This window comes from Muntiacus reevesi, chromosome 6, assembly GCF_963930625.1.
Source record: "Muntiacus reevesi chromosome 6, mMunRee1.1, whole genome shotgun sequence".
Taxonomy (NCBI): domain Eukaryota; kingdom Metazoa; phylum Chordata; class Mammalia; order Artiodactyla; family Cervidae; genus Muntiacus; species Muntiacus reevesi.
This window is the reverse complement of record NC_089254.1, coordinates 87097640-87122126: the sequence shown is the minus strand read 5'-3', so window position 1 is coordinate 87122126 and position 24487 is coordinate 87097640. Positions and strand designations below refer to the sequence as shown.

The window sequence follows — 24487 nt, the reverse complement described above, 5'->3', positions numbered from 1 at the left end:
GTCAGGCAGATACAAGCCAGGGCCACTGGGCACTTGCGTATCAAAAAGATTTTCTTAAAAAGAAGGGAAAGCAACTCAGTGCCGTCTTCTTAAGACTGGTTTTCAAGCCAACAGAGGCCAAAGACAATAAAATGAACGGCCATCTTCCCTTTCTCTCATTCAACCTTATCAGGACACAGAATAGAACGAGTTCACATTTTGTCATATTATATACTGCTCCCTGTTCTTCATTTTCCCAAGCCCTGACTCAGTAGTTTGCTATTATCGATTGAGCTCTTAAAATGTGCCGAGCACTGCAGTAAGTACTTTCCATATATTACCTCATTTAATGCTCATGACAGGACTGAATTAGGTAATGCTACCCCAGAGATTCAAACCCACGTCTTTTTGCTTCCAAAAGTCCATGTGCTAAACCACGACAAATAGCCAAAAGTAGGATATTGACTAAATACTCAACTGATGTTAAATAATAAAAGTACCTCGTGTAAGAGTCTATTTAAATGATACAGGGAAACCATCATATTGAAGGTTACAAAACACTAAGTACCATATAATTATTAGCTAAGTTGAAAATTATGCAAATACCCAAATGCATAAAAAGAAGATTGGAATAATACATACTTAAGTATTAACAGATGCTACCCTGGGTGGTAGTTTCTTTTTGCTTTAACTTCTCTTTCAGAAATATTTTTTTTAGTGTGAATAAGTGTTGCTTTTGTCACTGATAAAACAGGCAGCATGTGTTATTTATAGCAAAGCAGCAAAACCAAAATACACCGTCATACAGAATGGACATGCTCCCCAATATTGGCTGAATTCATAATTACACTTTCAAGTAGAAAAGTTATGGTCATAGAGAAAACTAGGTTGAATAACAACAAAAACTCTTTAGTACTTTTAAGTACATAAAAATGAAATATAAATGCAAAGGTATCATTTTGGGCAATATATATAAAATTTTAACTATGATACTAGTATTTGAAGAATATACACCCACAAACACATCTGTCTATATTGGCCTAAAATATCTCTGGAAAAGATTTACAAGGAAATGATAATACTAGTTATTTCTGAAGAGGTGAACTGAATTGCTGAAGGACCAGGGTAGAAGGGAGCTCTTTGATTAATACAGCCTTTGTCAGCATTTTGATTTTTAAATGTATTACCTACTCAATTAACACAAAAAGTAAGACTAACGCACCCCTCCCCACACACACACAAGAAAAACTTAAAACAATGTTATTGACTTTCCAACAAATGCCTAAAAGATATGTTAACTAATTTAAGGGTCTGCCTATTTTATACAATAATTTGTCAAAAATATCCTGTGTTTCCATATTGGCTTTCCTGCCAAATGACTTCAAAATATCTGTTTCAGCAAATGAAACAACAAAGAAGATTTAGTTTCTTGATTTGACTTTGAAAGTCTTCAGGAGAATAAAAAAAGATGCACGGCTTTATCCATATACGTCCTTTCTAAAAATGAAACCTCCATCTATTTTTTTAAAAAAGTAAAGAACATGTTATATAAAACGACCAAAAAACGTTTCAAATTATGGCTTCCTGGCTGTTTAAAAATTAAATTTAAAAAGTATCTTTGCCTTGTCATAGATACATATCAATGCAAAGAGGAATCTCTGCAAGAAAAGGAAGAAAGAAGAACCCCCAAATCAACCTGGACACAGAGGGGTGGAGGACAGGGACAACGGCTTGCAGTCAGGGGGGAAACAAATCCAGGTATCAACTGCAGGAAGGAGGACCATGCAGAGAAGACACACGCTCCCAGATTTGGAAGCAGGTCCCAGTGTCAACCAAATAGTTTCTCTTTTCTTAACGAGTACAATACCCAAATATTCACAAGATCTTGAGCTCGGCGTAGTACCGAGCTGACCTATCACTGGAGCACCTAGCAAGCACACACATACCCTGACCCAATCCTGGCTAGAAGGGGTAACCAACAGTTTCTTCCTCATGCATGCTTTCCCTTTTCCAAAAACAGAGCAAGTGACAATTCAAGCAGGCAATTTAAAATGTACACAGCATTACCTAGCCTGTCAAATTCTATGCTCATCTGAGATGGCCCAAGCCCAAGGAGAAACTGGAACCGCCAAGCAAACTAAGTGGACTTGTTCAGACAGAAGCTGATGCTTTGTCAGCTTTGGTCATCGACCAAGTTCCATGCTGCTGGGAGGAAGAACAGAAACAAGAAAAGATGACATTTAGCAAATCACTTTTTCCCTGTTAAGGCCAGAAAGGTCCCAGGGATCCAGTGCAATGGCCAAGTCAGACAGCATGGCAGATGGGCATGTGAACTGGGACAGGAGAGCAACTACAAGCTTAGAATTCTGAAACTTTTCATGTTGTGGGTCTGAGCACCTCTGAGGAGGGGGATGGAAAATGGAAGGCAGAAGAGGCGGGAAGAAGGAAACCACCAGAAGGTTAGAGACAGAAGGAAAGGAAGAGGGAGTAGGTGTGTGAAAAGGAGAAAATATGAGAGGCTATCAATACCACGTTCACTCTCAGAATGGCAAGAGAGACACAATAAATCTATCTAGACTCTGATCATATTACCATTTTCCCTTCAGAAACTCTGATTAGCGACCACCAAACCAGCAGCACTGAAGAACAGCAATACAACTTATCCTTGTCTTTCATCTTCAAAAACCCTCCCATGCTGTGGAGTTCAAACCACACACAGCTTTTCTTCCCCATGGCTGGCAGCGCCACTGGCAATGGAAGAAACTAGTAGAAAATGTGAAAAGGCTCTGGGCCACTTCAAGGGGTCAGTCATTCTGACACATTTGGTTTCCAAAGCCATGTTCCCCAAATGTAGCAAGCTGACAAATGATAGAGGGAAACAATCAGCTGAAGACACAGGTTCCAGAAAAGGGAGAAAAGAGGTGCTTTCCCCACTGGGAAAACTGTGACCCCAACCATAACAGTTTAAACTTTAAATTTCACATGAAAAGACAGAAAAAACACTCTGACCGGAACAGTAATATAAGTATAGCGGGAAAAGAATGAATTCAATCTCCGAGCTTTCTCTTATCGAAGCAGGAGTCTGGTAGGTTAAGGATAATTAAAGCCACGCCATAAAGGGGGTAGAGATTTATCTTCACACATTTAAAAGCACCTCTCAAATCTTGTGTTTTGGCTACTGCAGGTATTCACATTATATTGTTATTTCAGGTAAAATATGTCTTTGGTGTCAAAAAATTAAACTCTAAGGACTATAAAAAGATCAAGTAGATCAATCAATTCAGCAAAAACAGGGCAAAAAATGTTCATTCCCCCTTTGCCAACAAGGAAATTAAGGAAATAAAAGGAACCATAATTCAAGGTCCTGGGGTTAAGTGAACAAGGACTAGGTGTACTTCACGTCCCTGGGTACCAGGCAACGGTGTTTTCCCACCTCTGGCCCAGGCAAGGGAAATTAGCCTGCCCTTTCCCCTACGCAGTGATCAGTATTTGGGTTGACTGTATTCACAGGAAAACCCAAATGAACTTTTTGGCCAACCCAGGAAGGAGATGCCCATTACGTCAGAGAGTTTCATCAGAGATACCAGGATGACCAATGATCCTTTCTGGGTTCTTAAATAAGATCTTACAAAGGCAGATTCCTTTGTATATTACAGATCAAGAAAACAAGGCAGACTGGAAGAAAGAAATTCACCCCAAGTGTAAGAATTTGAAAACACACAATCCTCAGCTGTGTATCTCTCGGCCTCTGAGGTCACGGAACCATCCCTCCTGTTCATTGTGATGCAGGCTGACAACCGTGGATGCGGTTGCAGGGCTGCACTTGAGGTGCTAGCTTCTATTTCCATCCTGAGGAGCTTACATGGTTCCACCCTTTGTGCCCTACCCCAAAAATTACTCCTAATGCAGCGGGCTGCTTCCATCACTTCCCAATACCTGCACACCTGAGGAGTCACAGCTGCTGAAATAACCATGCCCATTTCACAAATGGAGACACAGAGGCAGTGAGAATGCGCAGACCATATGGTTGGTTAGGGATGCATCTCTCAGCTCGTAAGACTCACTAGGAGAGTAAAGAAGCTTCTGCAGCTCTCTAGCTGCATGTTGCAAGATTTCACCAATTCCTAATCAGGGCCCAGGTGACTCCACTATTTACTTCCCTCCCCTCCTCCTTTCCCTCGAGGTCTATATTACAATGAGGTTGGCTTCCTTGGTGGCTCAGACGGTAAAGCGTCTGTCTGCAATGCAGGAAACCCGGGTTCGATCCCTGGGTTGGGAAGATCCTCTGGAGAAGGAAATGGCAGCCCACTCCAGTATTCTTGCCTGGAAAATCCCATGGATGGCAGAGCCTGGTAGGCTACTTCCAGGGGGGTTGCAGAGAGTCAGATACGACTGAGTGACTTCACTCACTCACTCAAGGGGTGTCAGGTTTACAGGCCCCCAGCAGGAAAATCCATGCTCAACTGGCCTCTCCTGCCCAAGAGTCCTCCCCACCTCCTCCCCACATCCAAGTCTAGCCTGACAGGCTCTGAGGAGCCGGGCTCAGTAGCAACCTTCCAAGCTATAAGGCAAGCTATACGTCGCAGAAATGGCCAAGTGGAGCCAGTCAGGGACTTATTTATTTCCAATTCATCTGGACTATGTTGGGGAAGATGGACATTACCGAGCCCACGTCCCTGGGAATGAGCACGGCAGGCAGCAGTCAGGGGCCATCAAGCATCTGTCATTTAGAGGTTTAAAATCATAATAAAGGATTCAAGTGAAAAATATTCACTTACTGCCTACTAGTTGAGTAAGCCCCTCTGTCAAAAATCGTTTTTTTAAAGAGAACAAATTACAAATGCTGCACAGGTTTCAAAAGGACGCAGAAACGGCCCTAAAGCAGACCTCCCGAACCAAGGAGCGACTGCTCCAGCTGCCTCAGGAACAGCCCCCAGGGAGGGGAGGGGGGTGCCTCACAGAAAAACCGGCACACTGCCAGTCAGGGGGAGTCATCAGTTCATAACTACAACTCCTATCCAGAAAACACACGAGAAACATCCTCATTCTACCTATTTGTAAGGCCATGGTTTTTATCTGTCAGACAGAACTACGCCTAAAGTCTCTTTGGAGTGGGGCTCGAGGTCTATATTAGAAAGAGGAAATTGAAGAAGACAGGTGACAGAAAAACCATCTGCCTAGCTCAGAGCTATGTGATGAGCTTTCTACATCCCTTCTCTATATCCAAAGACTTACGATTTTTAAGAACTGCCAGGTGGAGGACAAATCCCACTGCTTCTGTAGAGACTTATTACTGGGGGATCCTAATGTGATTCCTGACATCAGGAGCTGAGAGCTGAAGAAAAGGTCAGACAGGCTCTTTGCCCGATAGGGGTGAGGGAGGGAGGTCAGATCTGGGAACGGATACTCCAGAAACCAGCACAGGGGAATGACAGGTTGGAGGGGCCCCAACATTACACAGGGAGCCAGGAATAGAGGACCGTGCTAAGATCCTTACAGAAAAAGAAGTGTGAAGGCAGGAAGCTGTGAAAGGGCTCGGCACGTCGATGCAAGGGTGAGAAGTTCTTTGTGATGTATCATATGGAGGGTAGAGTAGGAAGTGAGACTGGAAATGGAAACATCCCTAAATGACATTATGATATTTTATACACAACCAGCTTTCTTTTCTCTTCATTTAAGGAGGCAGGAGCTTTCCTGCAGGCATCTGGGTACACAAGAGTCTGTGAGGTGACCATGACTGCCCACAGAAAGCAATTCCGACAGCACTGTGAAAGATGGCAGAACTAGAAGGAGCAGAACCACTTAAGACAGAGTGCAGTAACTGAGAGATAAGGAGCATACAGACTCATAGCCATTGGTAACACTGGGAAAAGGAAGATTTGGAAGTGATAACTGTGGCAGAATGGGATGGGGAGATGGCTGATACTTAAGTTTGGGATGATGGCTGAGTGGTGACAATATTTAAGACCACCAAAAGGTACCAAGGCGGTTTGTGGGCACAGAAGAAAACCACATGGAAGCCAAAAACTACATTTTAGACCTAATAGCTGACACCTATCTCCTGGCATCTCTATCTGAGGATCCAGTGTTCAGCAGGTGGAAGTACATCTGAAGGCAGAGAAAGAAGCAAGGGGTGGAAATATTCATATGTAAGAGGCCGCTGAAGCCACTAAGTGCATGAGGTCACACAGCAGGTGGCAACTCTCCTGTCTCTGAAAGACAACCATGATCCGTACAGTTCACATTAATATTAATCCAATCCTGCCAAGAGACACGTTTCTTATCTCACCAGATATTCAAATCTGTTCTTATTCAACTTTGCACATTTTGATGTAATCTTATCGCAGTTAGACTGTAGGCAGCTTGTGACAGAGATGATACTTCATTCACATTTTACCTCCCAAAAGGTACCCAACCACCATGTGACTTTTCTGGACTATGAGTTCCATGAGCACAGGGGTTTCTAAGGTTCCATCCCCAATGTCTTGAACAAGGTGTGGTATGGAGTAGTTGCTCAAGAACTATTTATTGAATAATAAAAATGAGTTGATTTCACCAGGCTTCCTCTTCTGGCTTTCTTATACTATCAAGTTATGAGGCATGATCAAAGCTTTAGGGGCTAAGTTGTCAAAGAGAATAAGCCCATTCAACCTTCGTCTTCAGAAGAGGGCTACCTGCTCATCAGCCCAGCCCAGTCCAATCACTTTTTACAGCCAGAAGAGGAGGGAAGGCAAAGCCATAGAAAAATTACCCAGTCCAAAAAGACTAGATTGAAGACAAAAACTGTGATTCCTACAGTGCCAGGAGAAACTCAGGCACAGCTCTCGTGGCACACACCTACGCAAGTGACCTGTTTCATGTGGCGCTGCAGACCAGGCCTCTGCTAATTATTCCTAATGTCCTATTCATCAGTCTTAAATGGGATGAGCATAGTTCATCAAAAGCTCCTGCCAGAATGATTTCTCCCAGGGCGTGCCATATTTCAAAATGCTAATGATCAAAGTCGAAATGATGGAAGCCCTGTGACTACAGCAGCCTTCTTAAGTAGACATCTGCACTCATTCTTCAAGAAAGGGAAACAAGGCAGAAGTCTTCGGGTGAGCCTGCCAACAACACTAGAAATGTGCTCAAGTAATGGTTGTCGTAGTCCTCTTTCAGTCACTAAGTTGTATCTAACTTTTGCAACCTCAGGGAAGGTAGCCTGCCAGGCTCCTCTGTCCATGGGGTTCTCCAGGCAAGAATACTGGAGTGGGTTGCCATTTCCTTCTCCAGAGATCTTCCCTGATCAGGGATCAAACCCACATCTCCTGCATTGGCAGATGGATTCTTTACCACTGAGCCACCAGGGAAGCCCAAGTATTGGTTATTTTGTATGAACTGTCAGCTGGTCTGGAGATCACAGGCATTAAAGCCTGGGAGAAGAAAGGAAGGAAAGAAAAAATGCAAGAAATACAAGACAGGCAGGGGGTCAGAGGTGAAAGAACATCAACATAAAACCCCAACTGATGGATTACTTTTCAAAGGAGCTTATCACTAAAGTACAAAACTAAAGAATGAGAACTCCAGTCAGGAATCAACTGGCCAGATAGATAAAGAGACTAACCTACATTTTCACTGTTTTACTTTGCTAGGGTTGCTGTAACCAAGCACCACAAACTGGTTGGCTTACAATGAAACTGACTGTAACAATCTGGGAAGCTTCGGGTCTGAAATCCTAGCCTCTTCCCAGCTTCTGGGGGCTCCTGGCACTCCCCCTGGCATTCCATGGCTTAGCCCCTTCTGCGTCACTTCCATCTCCATCTCCACTGTCCTATGCCCTTCCGTCTGTGTCTTACCCTCTTCTGATGAGAGCATGGGTCTCTGGGTTTTGACCCTACCCTAAACCAGTATGATCTCACTGTAACCTATCACATCTTTAAAGACTATTTCCAAATAAAGTCACATTTTTAGGTTCCAAAAGGACATGAATTCTAAGGGGACACTACTCAGCCCACTACACCTATCATCATGAAATCACCAGGAAAGACTGTCCACGCCAGCAGTCCTTATAAGGTAGAACTGCAGCGCTTATCAGCCTGCCAATGCAGGAGACCTAAGAGATGCAGGTTCTATCCCTGGACCAGGAAGATCCCCTGGAGGAGGACATGGCAACCCACTCCAGTTTTCTTGCCTAGAGAATCCCATGGACAGAGAAGCCTGATGAGCTACAGTTCATGGGGTCTCAGAGAGTCAGACACTACTGTGCACACACACAGGAATATCTGAAAGCTTGCCAGAGGATAGATAACTAGTCAATGGAAGCAAGAAGGCAGCTCTAGGTATCAACTAAAGACCTTGATTCGGTAAGAACAAAACCTTTGCTCAGATTTTAAATGCATTAAAACAAAGAATGCATAGCCTTTGAGTTCACAACCGTATGACCTCAATTATGAAGCCCTAAGACACCACTTGAGTCACCCAGTTGTAACAAATTGGAGGAATTTCCACCTCAGAACCAGACAATTGTTCATACTACCCTTTTGTACACCCACAAGTTGTTCATGTCCTTAGGAAAGATACTCAAGCAACTGGAAATATTAGCCTAACTTTCCAGACACATCAAAAACAGAGGCCACAGAAAGAAATCCTAAAGAGTCTATGCCTAAAATTTGGACTCACTACTTTGGAATGATGTCTGATTTTGCAAATATACCAAAACCTTTCTTCCTAGAAAATTTATATGTACTATCACTATACAAACCCTTAGAAGATGAAACTACTAGGGAAAAAATATTGTGAGAAAAGATAACAAGAGTTGGGTTTGCTTCCCAACAGAGCATGTCTGGGTAGTCTCACTTTACTCTCTTCCACACACTGTAAAATATTCTATACATTATCACTGAGCCCAAGCTCAAAAGAAGCTATTCTCTGTAAACCAGGAGGTATAGGAAGTTGGAAGATTTGCAATTCAGCACATTTTATAGGGATTTTTGGCACATAAGGGTTATTTTTAAAGTAGGGAAAAAAAGCCTGTCCTCTCCCTACCCCCAAACACAGCTGAGCTGATTCAGCACAAATCTCCCCCTAAAATAAAAGCCCAGTTTGCAGAGAACAGGCATGGAAAGTTCCAGCCCCAAGGACGATATTTCAGAATCTTGGTTGAAAAGATCAGGAGTGGGTGGCTTAAGACAAGCCAAGTGAGAATCAGTTATGAAGGTGAGGACTCTTACCAGAAACTACGAGCAACCTGGGAGTCCAGGGAAGAAGGTCTCTAAACCAAGTAAGATCTAACAGTACCCAGAGACAGGAGATCTTGAGGATCCTGGTGCTTAATAAACCATTTCCCACAGGTGAGCCTACAGAAGAAATTTCCAGGAATGCAGTTTCAATTTCTGGTTTCTTCATTTATATAAGATGTCCTTTCTGAAGAAGGCATAAGAATATACTTCATACTAATACCACACTTCACCAAAGAGCTACTTGCTCAGCTCAACACCCTGACGGTCCCTAAAGCACAGAGGTGCTCTGCCCCACCTAGAGATAGAACAAAACCAAAACCTCATCAAGAAAGCTCTCAAGTGGCAGCCAGGAGAATGCTACCTTGCTGGGAACAACTGAGTTTCCAGAAACTCTACAGTCATTTCTGTTAATTACCTACACCAGACAAGAGAGCTGATGAGTCCAGCCAAGAGGTCAATGGCATCTCCAGTGACCCTTGGTCTCCAGTGGCGCACTGACATGCGCCTGTCCCGTCTAAGTGGGAGAAGTCTTACTTGGAAAAGGCATGGTCAGAAAACACGAGCCAATTCAAAACATCTCGATTTGGTGAATATCTTCAGCCATTTATTCAAAAAATTTACAGCCACACTGATGGTAACAGCTGGCACTGAGAAGGCAAGGACAAGCAACCTCGCATAAACCTGTCAATTTAAATCACAATGCATTCACAACCCTAGGGCCTGTTTTGATCATTAATGTAGAGGACTTTTCCATGGCGTGAGTGAATCACATTAATATGAAGTGAAAAATGTGGAGATGACAAAGGAAATGTTTATAAAAACCAAGCTAAACTGCATCAGAGGTAATTAAGAACAAGAATCCCCAGACTGCCAGCTCTGTACTTAACACAGGGGATTAAGTTAACATACAGCAAAAGTATATTTGCGACGCAGCCTGTGAGAAAACGGAATTCTCAAGGAAGCCCCACGCCCTTGAAGAGCACCCACCGGCTAGGGTGAGTGCTGCTTCGGCTGAGAAGGCTACACGGGGTCTCCTCAGGGTCCAGGGCTCACACAGGGGCTGGAGCACTGAGTGTGTTCCTCAACCTGGGGCAGGGGGGGCCCTGCCGAAGATTAAAAACAAAGAAGTAACCTGCCCTTTCCCTTCTCCCAGAAGCCTCACCTCTGCCAGGAGATGGCAGAGAAAGTAAAATCGAGCTCCACACTGGCTTAACACTGTTTGTTATGACCTCACATTGTCTGTGGAACTGAAGAAGATCATGTAATCTGACACGGGCTTCTCGGAGGAGCAACCTGAGGAAACATCATTTCACAGGGACATCTCAAAGACTCATGAGATAATGTCTAGAGGGCTGAAGGCATTCAGAGGGTTGATCCCTGGTGCTCTGACCACCTGCGGCTCTCTGTGGACCAGTATGCTGCGGCGGCAGAGAATCAACTTCTCACAGCAGGTAGGGTGTCATACACAGGAACGGTCGTACCCCCAAAGCACCCCGACCCTGGTCATCTTCACATCAGTCAGTACACACAACAGGAAAGCAGGCCTTTCCGGACGCCCTTTATCATCAGAATCATCATTAAAAGCATGGACATCTGGGGTAAGTTTCGATTTCCATGTCTATAAAATAGGAATGATACATATATCTTTCAGGACAGAGGTGAAGATTTTAAAAAGTGAAAACAAAATTCAGTGTTTACCAGGAAGAAACAACTCAATAAATGACAGCTCTAACTTTTTAAGCTAAAATGAGCATTATACGAAGTGCTGTTAAAAAACAGGTCTTTAGTTCATGCTACATACATATTGGAATGGCATGAAAATCACACACAGGTAGCCACCAAAGAACAAATGAGCTGTATCTTCTATAGTCGACTTAGACATTCAGAATATTTTATCCCAGAGAAGCAAGGCTATTAACAGTGCTTGGGTTGCCAGCCTGGCTCATAAAAGCACATTAACTCAGAATAGAGATAATATCGTTTACATACTACACCAACCATTCTAAAAAGTGAGAACAGATTTTTCATGAGGTTCGGTCTTGAACCTGCTGGAATTGTTAAGTCTGGCACACACGGAAATCATTCCCACTCACCCCCCAAAAGCTCCACACTCCCAAAAAGCATGACCCTCAAGTAAAATAGGCTTCCAAAAAAAAGAAAAATCTAAAGCAATAATTCCCTAATTTATAGCCCAATAACTTTCCAAATGTCTGCATTTATCAAGAAAACTACCTAATTTCGAGTGCCTAAAAAGAGTCTGCATAGTTTACAGAACAAATTTTAATGACATAAAAAGCACACAAAGTCAGCTACTGGTTTACAAAGGAGCCTCATTCCCCAATTTACTTATTCAACGAAAACAGTGGTAAAATCTTTAGGGAACAGATGAACAGGTGGAGGGTCAGGGTAGGGGTAGAACTTCTAGAGACAGGACAGCCTGGATTGAGCATCTTTCTACTGCCAGGGCTAAAGCTTCATTACTTTTTGGAATTTCATTTCATCCACCATTTCTGACCCTTCAATGGTCCAAACAAGTTACAACTTTGAACGCAATGGTTCCCATGGTGACAAAAATTCCATAATCAAGGGATAGAAGTTACAGTGATTCACATGTCATTTGTAAATGCTGTATTAAACAGATTAAAAAATATTTAGCGATTCTATGAAATAGCTGTGGAAAATTCCCAGTGAAGATTCCCAGCTATCATCACCTTATTCCACTGGGGCAAAATGACTTAGACATACAAACTCTTGCTTTCCGAGGGCTGACAGTCTCTAAATATTAAGGAAAAAAATACACAGAGAAAGAAGCTGTTCTTGTGATCACAACAGGACTGTAGCTCTGATCCTCTTAGAAGGGCATCACAATCTCATCATCTTACACAAAGTAAGGATGACATTCTGGAAAACTACAGGACATGCTGAAGTTATCAAGGATTCCATGTGTCCACTACACTGGGACCATGAAGAACCCCAGAAGAAATTAGTAAGACAGTTCTCTCCTCCATGCATATTCCCTGAGTCAAATCTGAGTGAATGCACAGATGGCAGATGGTAAACAGGGGATGGGGAGGGCATTCGACCAGGCAGTGTGGCAATTCAGACAGCTTCTGAAACTCTTCCAGGATACACACGTATTCTACCTCTTCCTCAAACCACACAAAACACAAACACGCACGCAAATATATACTTTAACATAAGTGCATACTCATTTTGTGGAAGTGGGTATCAGGGTAACACCCAAATCTGGGCAAGGGCAAATCAGTTGCCTACCGATTCACATCTCTTGACCTCACCTGAAAAAGTCAGGCTATGCTAGATTCTAAATGAAAGCAGTATCATTAAACAAAACAAAATCTTAATAGGCATCTGGAAAAACATGAATGACTAGTTTTATGCCGGATTCTCATCCATGAGAGGAAAGGCAAATATTCCCAGCTCACAAATGATAAAACCAAGACTCAGAGAGGTGTCTGGTTACTTTTTAAGGCATTAGCCAGAATTAAATCTGGGGAGTGAACCAAAGTGCATTTCCATAACTGAAATGGAGGCCACTGAATCTAACAAAGCACTGCACCACTTTACCTTCAATCTTATTTCTCTACATTCTAGAAATCCCTCCAAACTGTCTTATTATAGACTCTCTGGGACGGTCAAATAATAGTCTGGGCAGAGAAGATGATTTTTACCTCCATTATCTTGCTTAAGCTGTGACAGGCAGCCCTAATCAGCTTCTGTGCACACGGGCACACACAGGCCCGCATGCACCCTCTCGGTGCCTCTTAATCACTACATGCTGCTCTCAACAGCTGCAGAGGTCTGAAGGGAATTGGCAGAAATGTGTGATGATGTGTGGGCTATCCCCTTGAGGCAGCCACTGCCCTGTCTGCTCCCAGACTCCAGAGCACATGGGTGTTTGCTGTTGCAACTGATGGGCCCAGAAGACAGGCAAGTGGTTTCAGGTGGTGAGTCAGGAAAAGCAGTTTGCATCAGGAATGTTCTAGCCCAGCAGAGCTGAGCTGCGTCCTTTTCCCTATGCGGGGATACAGTATTCATCATTTATACAGTGTCACCGTGGGGGACAAAACTTGGGCTCAGCACAAACAGAATCCAATCAACTCTGATGCAGAGGCACCAGTAAATGAGGTTTCTCCCACCAAGAAGGAGACTAATTGCTTAAGAACTGCCACCAAATCTGACACCGGAGGTTAGTCCTTTTATCCTGAGACAGAGGACTTTACAAAGGCCCAGCAGGCACACAGTGTTTGAGAGCAGGGCCCTGGACTAACCTAAAACCATTCAGCAGCTGCTACCCTGAGCTGTGATCTATGCTCCCAGAGATGAAGCAGAATCGAACTGGGAGGGCAATATTCAAACCAAGCAGGTGGAGGCCATAACACAGGCCACACAACTGGTTGCCCACGAACTGAATATGCACTGCCACCCCTTTCAATGTGATTCTTGGATGGATTTCAATAGATATGCGTACGTACGGGGGCTGGCGGGGTGGGGAATGGGATTCCTTGCTTGTCTCTATGCCATTGTTTATGAGCCAGTAAATGAGTGATATGGTATCAACTTGGTGAAATACAGATGTTAGACATTCGATCAGATAACAGGAGATCTAGAAATTGAAAGAGGCTTAAAGCCATCATTCGCACCACACTTCATGAATGAATACAACATTCTGTCAAGTTTTATACAATGACAAATGAGCCTATTTTCTGAAGGAACCTGAGGAGATTTAATACTCATGTTAGGGAATCCAGTTTGGTGTCTCTACCTCAAAATTAGCAATTTCATCTTATGCCCAGCTTCAAAATCTCTTGTTATAATTTATCATTCTAGTGACTATGGTATATAATAAAATGGCTTATATTTATATTTATTTTTACACTACTTTGACAAACCTCTCACAACTCCCATCATTTAAAAACCTGCATGGAGGTAAAGAATGCTAATATGGCTTCAGCATGCTGAAGCCAGCCTTAGAACCAAATGGCCTAACCTTTCTGAACCCACAACCAAAGCTGGCCAAAAACATAACATTTTCCTTGGAGAATTCCCACTAAAACAAAGTAAGGAATAAGGAGAAGACAAATCACAGTTCTTCTCCACAACTTTCAATTACTGAAGGAAATGCTCCCAACTCATTCCCTCTCTTTAGTCAGGACACAAAGAAATGCCCGGCACAGGCAGGGTGGGGAGGTCAAGGGAAGTCAGCAGAAGGTCAGAGGTTAATGATCCACTCGACAGAACGGCAAGTTCTGCAGCTCCTAGAACATTCTGCTCCGACAACCCAAGGAAATGCCCTCTGAGGGCCTCTGGGCTCCACCAGAAAGTCTCCCCAAGAACCACCAGGAAACCATGCTCTCTTCCCCACCAAGGCAGGCTCCCTCTTCTCCACAGAAATAGGGAAGGCAGTACAGAGCAGCCACCTTCTTTCCCCAGCAAATCCCACAGCCCCAACTTTTAATGGAGGTGGCTAGAGAGAAGTAGAGAGCCAAGTGACTGGAGCTCAGGGCAATATGCAATTACTGAAACTGGAATTGAGCCTGGACCCCGGAAAGAGCTCGCCGTGAGTGCCTTGGCAATCACACTGTGGTCAGGGCCCCAATTTTAGACTTCTCCCGAGGGATGTCACTTCCTGAGACAGAGGCACGCCTCTCTTTCTATCAAAGCAAAATCGCTTGACTTGGGGGAGGCAAGTCATCTATCTGCTGGTCTCTGGGATTCCGTCACAAGGGCCCAGCTTAAAACAACACACAACTATTCGCAAATAGGTTTCTGTCATCGCTTACCTTCTTCCCAATGAGCTTCTTCCGCAGAAATTCCCGGGCTTCAAACATGTATGGAATGTCATAGAGGGGACGGAGTTTCTTGTTCTTATCCTTAAAGCAAAATAAAATATCACATCAGGAATGGGAAATCAAAGCAAAAACTGACACAGGAACACAGCCAAGAGCACAAGATACAGACAATGCACCTGAAGGAGGCTCTATCTTCTAGTATCACAAATATTGAATAACTGCTGGATACACAGTACGTGATTAAGAATTTGGTTGCTTTACAGGGAACAAAATTATCTTTCACAAATGACAGGCTCAAAAATAAGCAATGAATTGTTTACGCAACAGGAAACAACCTAAATGTTCATCAACAGGGAAATAGCTATATAAACTGCAACATAAAAGCAGTTCACTGAGTTATCAGGGCCCTTCTAATATTTACAGATATACTATAAATCTCATTCTATTACTCCATAAGCCTTTATTAAGCACGTACCAACTATTAGCCCCAGACAAAGCACAATGTAAATGTATGTTATAATCCTGGACTTAAAATCCTTGTAACCTAACAATAATAATAGAAGAAATCCTGTAACTGTGAAGTAACACAAAGCAGTTTTGAATAAGTGCTGAATTATGTGATACAGATGAGGGACTAAGTGCTATTAGAATTCAGGGAAGTGGAAAGAAAGAAGTAATCGGGAGATGTTTCATTGACAAGGTGGGACTTAACATGAGTTTGCAGGATAGGAATGAACTAGGAAGAAAACTAGAGATGGGGGAAAAAAAGCAAGACAAGCACAAGTAGAGAGGCAGGAACAAACAGTATCTCAACACACATAAATAACGCAATTAATCCCTCCCTTCGTTATTTCTTAGAGCTCAGACTGCCCCCAAAAGAGGTGCTTTGAGCAAAACAACTGAGATGAAGAGAGAGGGTCCAGATAAAGGCAACAGAACTGGGAACTGACAGGACCTTGAGAGACATGAGAACTAGTTTAAGAAATGAATTAACAGCAACTGACAGGGGAATGGACAGAGGGGATAAAGGAGAAGGAACCTAAGAAGTTTGGGGGTGGGATAGAACAGGGTATGCAGGACTGCTACTAAGTCACTTCAGTCATGTCCGACTCTGTGCGACACCATAGACGGCAGCCCACCAGGCTCCCCCATCCCTGGGATTCTCCAGGCAAGAACACTGGAGTGGGTTGCCAATTCCTTCTCCAATGAATGGAAGTGAAAAGTGAAAGTGAAGTCGCTCAGTCATCTCCGACTCTTAGCAACCCCATGGACTGCAGCCTACCAGGCTCCTCCCTCCATGGGATTTTCCAGGCAAGAGTATTGGAGTGGGGTGACATTGCCTTCTCCGGTATGCAGGACTAGACCATGTGAATAAGAAACTGGGAGACGCTCACTAGATTGGTTGGTATGACTAATGCTTCTCCCCTGCTAGCCCCTTGAGTTCCATGAGAACAGAAACCCTGTTCATATTTGTTGTCCTCTGTGACCCCAGACCCAAATATATAGTACCTCCCTTATAATATATATTCAAATACTTGGAGGTACTAACAAAAGAAAATACACAGAATGATATATGAGAACAAATATGCTAGAGGAATAGGACTGTACGAACAGATATTTGGAGGGAAAAAAAATCAGAAAAAAAGAGAAAATTAAGCAATTAACTTCCAACCCAGATACATGTCATTGCTTCCCATTCTGTATGATTAGTCCACCTGGGCTCGTTTGCTTTGCCATCTCTTATACAACTGACAGAAGATCTCTAAGTAATTCATTCTGTACTTATAGTATTCAAATTACGTTCTCTTAAGCAGCCAACTACACTCAAATTAAGAACACTTATCATTTTCATCCTAATGACAATTCTGAAGTCAAAGGCATCAAGATAGAGGTCTCCCCCTAGACCCAAAGCAAGACTTGGCCTCCAGAACACATCACTTAAACATTTCAGCTCACTAATATCACCGAGAATATGCACAATTCTTTGAGTTTAAGCTTCATATATACCAACTGTCTTCTCATTTCTCTGGGTTAAAAAATAAATAAAGGCAGCAGGATCACTGCAGTGCTCCTCAAAGAAGTGAAGACACCTTCAGAATTGAAAGTGAGTCTTTACCCCTTTTGCAAGTTGAGGTGTGAGAATCTACACAGGAACAACGGGGATTTCTAAACTCTGATCAAAGTCATATGGTGGCCATGTCTCCTGCCTAATAAGTATAGCCCTAAACATAAACTTCTTTAAAGAAATAATCTAACACTGAGTTTTCCTTATAGTGGGTCACTATTGAGAAGCCCTAAAGTAAGAGTTTATGATAGCACTATTGATAGTGTAAGAAAGATTGCTAGACAGAAGATACTAGGTGTCACTAACGAACAGAATTTTAAATAAAGACAAAAATCAATGATTATCAGAATCGGCCATCAGGAGCAAACCGGTCCCAATGGATTCATATTATTCCCCTAGCAATATAGGGCAATCTACTCGGAGAGGTGGTACGTGGTTACTAAGTGAACATTTGCTTTTTTTAATGACTTAAAACAACCAAAATTTCCCTTCTACAGCCTTAGGATATACCATAGAACCTGATATCAGAAGCTCACCCTACTTATTCTGAAACACCACCAAGGTTAAAGGCAAGGTCACTTGACTGGAACTCTAAAACGAGGAATGGTAAGAAACAGTTTCAACAAGCGTTTTAAATAAGGGCCATGGGATGGGACACACCTAAATGTGCGAACATGGCAGCCTCAACAGGAAAGGTGCTCGACAGAACTGGGCTGAGCCAAGACTCTCTCAAAAGAAGAAAACAGTACATCAAACATCCCAATAAAAAACAGGGCAACTTGAGTCTGATTATATGTCTCTCATGAATCTAGGAAAGAACTAATAGCACAAGTAGAAAACAAGATATCACAAGTGAAAACAGAATGATCTTGTTACTCTAACCCTTCAGATCTAGAAGCTATTGACATCTGTAAACATCTTACAAGAGAGATATTAGAAGTCCCTAAGAAACTACAAAATAAAAGCAATTCCTCCAAATTACCAGGTACATAAAAGCCTTTGAAATCTCTAAGAGGCAATTGAGGTATAGAATGTATTCTGAGAAAACAAGACTTTAGCTGAATCTTGCCTGCTAAAATGGACTGTCTAGTTTAGATTCTAATCTACATGGAAATGCTTTTTCTAAAAAATAAATAAATAAGTAAATATAGAAAAGAATGCTTGATTTTCTGGTGGGCGGATAATACACAAACCAATATGTACTGTAATCACTGTTCATCCTGGGAAGTGACTCTGTATGTAAGCCTGGCAATGACTCACATCATAGATAACTTCAATCATTTTACCTCCTCGTGGCTGGGGAAAGAAGCCCAATATCAGCATCTCAGCATCCAAAGACATGCCTGGCATCCTCCCCCACGCTCAGGATCTTACCTTCCTAAAATGAGGTCTCTGGTCAACACTCATCTGGAGGAAACAGAAGGGATCCCTAAAACAACTAAGTGACTAACACACACTAATCAAGATCTTTATTCTCAGCCCCATCTCAGGCCTAAATTTTATCCACCCCATCTTGCAGCCAAAAAGCTGTAGCCAAAAATTTTGCAGAACCCAAGGATCCTGGAGGAGTTTTTAAAACAAGGCTGAATAGACTCTACTACAAAGCCACAGTCATCAAGACAGTATGGTACTGGCACAAAGACAGAAATATAGATCAATGGAACAAAATAGAAAGCCCAGAGATAAATCCACGAACCTATGGACACCTTATCTTTGACAAAGGAGGCAAGGATATACAATGGAAAAAAGACAATCTCTTTAACAAGTGGTGCTGGGAAAACTGGTCAACCACTTGCAAAAGAATGAAACTAGAACACTTTCTAACACCATAAACAAAAATAAACTCAAAATGGATTAAAGATCTAAATGTAAGACCAGAAACTATAAAACTCCTAGAGAAGAACATAGGCAAAACACTCTCTGACATAAATCACAGCAAGATCTTCTATGACCCACCTCCCAGAATATTGGAAATAAAAGCAAAGATAAACAAATGGGACCTAATGAAACTTAAAAGCTTTTGCACAACAAAGGAAACTATAAGTAAGGTGAAAAGACAGCCCTCAGATTGGGAGAAAATAATAGCAAATGAGGAAACAGACAAAGGATTAATCTCAAAAATATATAAGCAACTCCTGAAGCTCAATTCCAGAAAAATAAATGACCCAATCAAAAAATGGGCCAAAGAACTAAACAGATATTTCTCCAAAGAAGACATACAGATGGCTAACAAACACATGAAAAGATGCTCCACATCGCTCATTATCAGAGAAATGCAAATCAAAACCACAATGAGGTACCATTACACGCCAGTCAGGATGGCTGCTATCCAAAAGTCTACAAGCAATAAATGCTGGAGAGGGTGTGGAGAAAAGGGAACCCTCTTACACTGTTGGTGGGAATGCAAACTAGTACAGCCACTATGGAAAACAGTGTTGAGATTTCTTAAAAAACTGGAAATAGAACTACCATATGACCCAGCAATCCCACTTCTGGGCATACGCACTGAGGAATCCAGATCTGAAAGAGACACGTGCACCCCAATGTTCATCGCAGCACTGTTTATAATAGCCAGGACATGGAAGCAACCTAGATGCCCATCAGCAGATGAATGGATAAGGAAGCTGTGGTACATATACACCATGGAATATTACTCAGCCGTTAAAAAGAATTCATTTGAATCAGTTCTAATGAGATGGATGAAACTGGAGCCCATTATACAGAGTGAGGTGAGCCAGAAAGATAAAGAACATTACAGTATACTAACACATATATACGGAATTTAGAAAGATGGTAACGATGGCCCTATATGCAGGGCAGAAGAAGAGACGCAGAAGAACAGAACAGACTTTTGAACTCTGTGGGAGAAGGGGAGGGTGGGATGTTTCGAAAGAACAGCATGTATATTATCTGTGGTGAAACAGACCACCAGCCCAGGTGGGAGGCATGAGTCAAGTGCTCGGGCCTGTTGGGCTGGGAAGATCCAGGGGAATCGGGTGGAGAGGGAGGTGGGATGGGTGACCGGGATGGGTGACCGGGATGGGGAATTCGTGTAACTCTATGGCTGATTCACATCAATGTATGACAAAACCCACTGAAAAATAAAAAAATAAAATAAAATAAAACAAGGCTGAATAAACACAAACCATGAAAAGATTCATAAATGTGACTCCAGTAAAATTTTAGAGTTGTTTACTGTAAAGGCATCATGAACAAACCGACAGATCAAAGCACAGATTCAGTAGCTGAAAAGTGAAAACAGATAGAGAAAAAGGCAGACCCACGTGAGAGAGAACTGGAATACTGAGCCACAGGCATTAACTTCTCAGTAAGGCCTACCCTTATCACATTACATTTTAACAGATTCAAAAGAGGTATGCAGTTATCTGGAGAAAGGCAGAGAGGACAGCCAATGCAAAGGCCTCGAGTTAGAAGATGTCTGGTGGGTTGAAGGAATAGCAGAGGCATCACTGTGGCTACAGCACAGAGCAAGAGGGAAGAACAACAGACAAAGACGCGTCTGATTTAACATCTAAAGGAATTACTTTGGCCACTGTCCTCAGGACAGACACTAAAGCAAAGAAAGGAGAAAACAAAGGAAGACTGATTAGGAGATAATGGCATTAACCTCGGGTGGGAAATGACGGCAGGTTACATCAAGAAGGAGCAGTGAGAGAGTAAGAAGTGGTTAGAATCTGGGGATATTCTGAAAGCAGGTAGATGGAATGTGAGAAGAGAAAAAAGGGAGAAGTCAAGTATAAGCAAAGGTAAAGGAATAGCTGGTGGGGTGGCAGGGTCATCACCTGAGATGAGGAAGACCACAGGCAGAGGGAGCAGGGGAAGAACAGGAGTTCGACTATGGGCACGCTGGACTCAAGCTGAGGTGCTGCGTGGGCAGTGTGGGTTTGGAGAAAAGCTCTGAGCTGGTAAGTTACATGTGGGATTGGTTAGCATACAGGTGGTACTTAAAGCGAAGAGACTGAGAAGCACAGAGGACTGGGGCATTTTAACATTAAACTGTAAGGAATAAGCGAAGGAATGAACAGCAGGAGACTGAGAAGAAGCAATCAGTGATCTCAGCAGGACAAAGGACCAACGCTACGTCCAAGTCAAGGAAAAGAGTGAACTGAGGAGGAAAAGACCAGCTGCGTCAATGCACAAGGCAAGTGACTAAGATCCACTTGGATTAAGCTAAGTGTGGGTCATCCGTAACTTGGCAAGATTAATTATGGTGAAGCAGTAGGAAAGCCTGACGGGAACTGGGAATGGGAAGAGCTGTGATACTTCACAAAGTTCTGCTACAAAACACAAAGACATTATGTGGCAGCTGGCAGAGGAAGCAGGGTGAAAAGCAGGGGTTTCGGTTTCTGGTATTAGAGGGAAGAAATGATAGGCACAGTTCCTATGGAAAGCAAGTATGTGATAATGCAGAATGAAGAGGATAGAACTGTTAAGGCAATGTCTTTACATAGGGAAGGAGGGAGTGGCTTTTCACAGGAGCTCCAATAATTCACCCTAAAGTGATACTAAAGCAGATACTGTTAGGTGGGCATGCGTGGTAGTGAGAGTTGTTGGAATCATTAAGAGAAACAATCCAACAGAAAAAGTGGTCAAAGGTATCAGCAGGCATTTCACGAAAGAACGGCAGCAAGACATTCAGTGTATGAAGAAAGGTATCACTTCATTAATAATCAGGGCATCGTAAGCTGAGATACTATAGGACATTGATTATACTGTCAAACTCTAAAAATGAGGATGTAGGGGAATGGGTATGCTGTAACCACGGATGGGAATATAATATGGTTCGGCCACTATGGCACGTTCACATGGTGCTACACTCTTATGAGGCTAAAGTTAGAGATATACATCCTAATACTTAGGAAATTCTTGCTGTGCTGTACTTAGTTGCTCAATCATGTCCGACTCTTTGTGACCCCATGGACAGTAGCCCACCAGGCTCCTCCATCCATGGGAATTCTCCACTCAAGTACACTGGAGTGGGTTGCCATGCCCTCCTCCAGGGGAGCTTCCCAACCCAGGGACCGAACTCAGGTCTGCACCACAGACAGATTCTTCGCTGTCTGAGCCACCAGGGAAGCCCAGAATTACTGGAGTGAGTAGCCCATCCCTTTCCCAGGGGATCTTCCTGACCCAGGAATCACACCGGGATCTCCTGCATTGCAGGCAGGTTCTTTCCCAGCTGAGCTACCAAGGAAGCCCCAGAAAATTCTTCTCACAGGTAGGTATGTACCAAAGAGAAGCCTGGCTCATGCAAGAAAAGGAAGACAGCGCTCATGTTTATGGTACAATCACAGAACAGAACACAGAGCGGTTAGTCTAAATGAGAGCAACACAATAAACAAATCTGAAAAACAACATTGAGCAGGAAAGTAAGGTGCAGAATGATAATGATTTAAATACAGACTAAAAAACAACATTATTCCTAGAGCTATGTAAACAGCCAAAATACAAAAATACCTTGAAACGAAGGTCAGTGGTTGGTTACTGATGCAGGATAGGCAGAGGAAGAAACAGAAGAGGAAAGAACAGGGTGGAGGATGAGTGCCCAGGCACTTTACCTGCACGGCTGTGTCTTTAAAAAGAGGAGGATCTGAGCAACACGGTACAACATCAAGGCAGAAGAAGGAAAGTTTGCTATGTTATTCTATAATGTCAGGGCCTTTTTAGACTAAAAAAATGTTTAGGGATAGGAAAACTCCACACCTGGTTTGGTCAGCTTTTCCCTTGGCTCTCAATGTCTCATAGTTTTATTTCACTCAGAGGCAGAATAATTGGCCATCCCTTTCCTCATAAGAAATGCATTAAATTCCCTTTCCCCCACCCCTTCTCTCTAAATAATATTCTTTCACAGATGTATTTTTCCAAGAGGCAGAAGGGAATAATTTAAATACCAACTGGCTCTCAAATAACCAGGGTCAAAAACAAGTTTGTTTGTTTGTTTTAAAAAGTAGACTTGAAATACACTACAAGTAGCCAAGCAGAATTATACTCTATGAAGATCTTAAAACAGACTGTTGAATTAAAATAAGAACAGACACGATTCGATTTAAATGGATAAAATTTCAAAAGGTAAATGGACCAGTCCCAATTGCCCTGCCACACAAGCTCCGTTAATAAACAAAAGGCTGTGATTTCCATTTGAATTATAGACTTAAAATAGGAACATTACCACATGCCCTGGGCATATTTACAATCAAGGACCTTTCAATTCCCTTGGCAGCCAGGAGACAGAATCCACAGGGATATCCACTATTTATTATCCTTAACACATACAATAGCACATTTTTATAAAAGGCAGATCTAACTAGATGGAAATCTACAGCCAGCAGCTATAGGGGAAGGGTCAAAATCATAACCACCTTGACCAAACGGAAGATATCTACACTATCTACAGGAGCACACACAGAAGATTCATGTACCCAATACTCCCCAGGAGTTGCTTCAAAGAAAAAGATGCTTTCTTGCTCAATTAACTCTATTTCTTCCTCCTAAAAAATCCCTCTTAAAGGTAAATGTGTGCTGCATGCTAAGTTGCTTCAGTTGTGTCCGACTCTTTGCAACCCCATGGACTGTAGCCCTCCAGGCTCCTCTGTCCATGTTAATTCTCCAGGCAAGAAAACTGGAGTGGGTTGCCATGCCCTCCTCCAAGGGAATCTTCCCAATCCAGGGACTGAACGCAGGTCTTCTGCACTGCAGGCAGGTTTTTTACTGTCTGAGTAAAAAACACCAGGGAAGCCCCTAAACATAAATAGGGTCTATTAAAAAGATGAGGTCTGGGTAAGTCCTAAGTTCACAACAATTGAATACATTTCAGACAATATCTCCAAGGAGGCAAAGAAGAGTGTTAAATAAAAACTGAAGGAAAAAAAAAAAAGAAAAAAACTGAGATGTGATTATAAAAATTTACAGGTGGGAGAATGGAAGAAGGCTGGACTTTGAACCGTGAGATTATGTAAGACACTGGGCCCCTGAAGCACCTTGTTGCTTTTATAGAACCCTTAGTTGACTACACTTCTCTCATACTCTTCGACCCACCGTTTCCATACATCAGACCTAGGACAAAAAACACTGGGTCTGCTTCTGAGTCTTCAATTCGTTATGAAATGGATTATGAACTTAAATTACAGCAAGGAAAGTGAGGCTCAAGGTTAAGTAACATGCCTCAAGTCAGGTTAACCAGCAGAGTTAGGATTCTGACCACAGCTATCCCAGCGGCTGCAGCTGGAGGGCCAGACACTACTCTCTCTTGGCTTCTGACCATCAAAGGACAATCAGGCGACCGTCAGGTTTAGGGTGGGGGTTTGGGAACATGCAGGCTGCCAGGCCCACGTCAGATACTCTGATCAGGTCTGGGGTTCTAGCCCCGACTCTGTTTAGGGTAAATAGTGAGAAGG

The 24487-nt window shown here is 42.8% G+C and overlaps 1 protein-coding gene across 1 annotated transcript in view; it reads right to left on the bottom strand.

The window, feature by feature from the left end:
* Positions 1–24487, bottom strand: part of SND1 (staphylococcal nuclease and tudor domain containing 1) — a 414314-nt gene that overhangs the window by 248467 nt on the left and 141360 nt on the right. The window contains exon 11 of the mRNA XM_065939612.1: positions 14999–15088. Coding sequence (XP_065795684.1) covers positions 14999–15088 — 90 coding nt within the window. The remainder of the gene's footprint in view (positions 1–14998; positions 15089–24487) is intronic.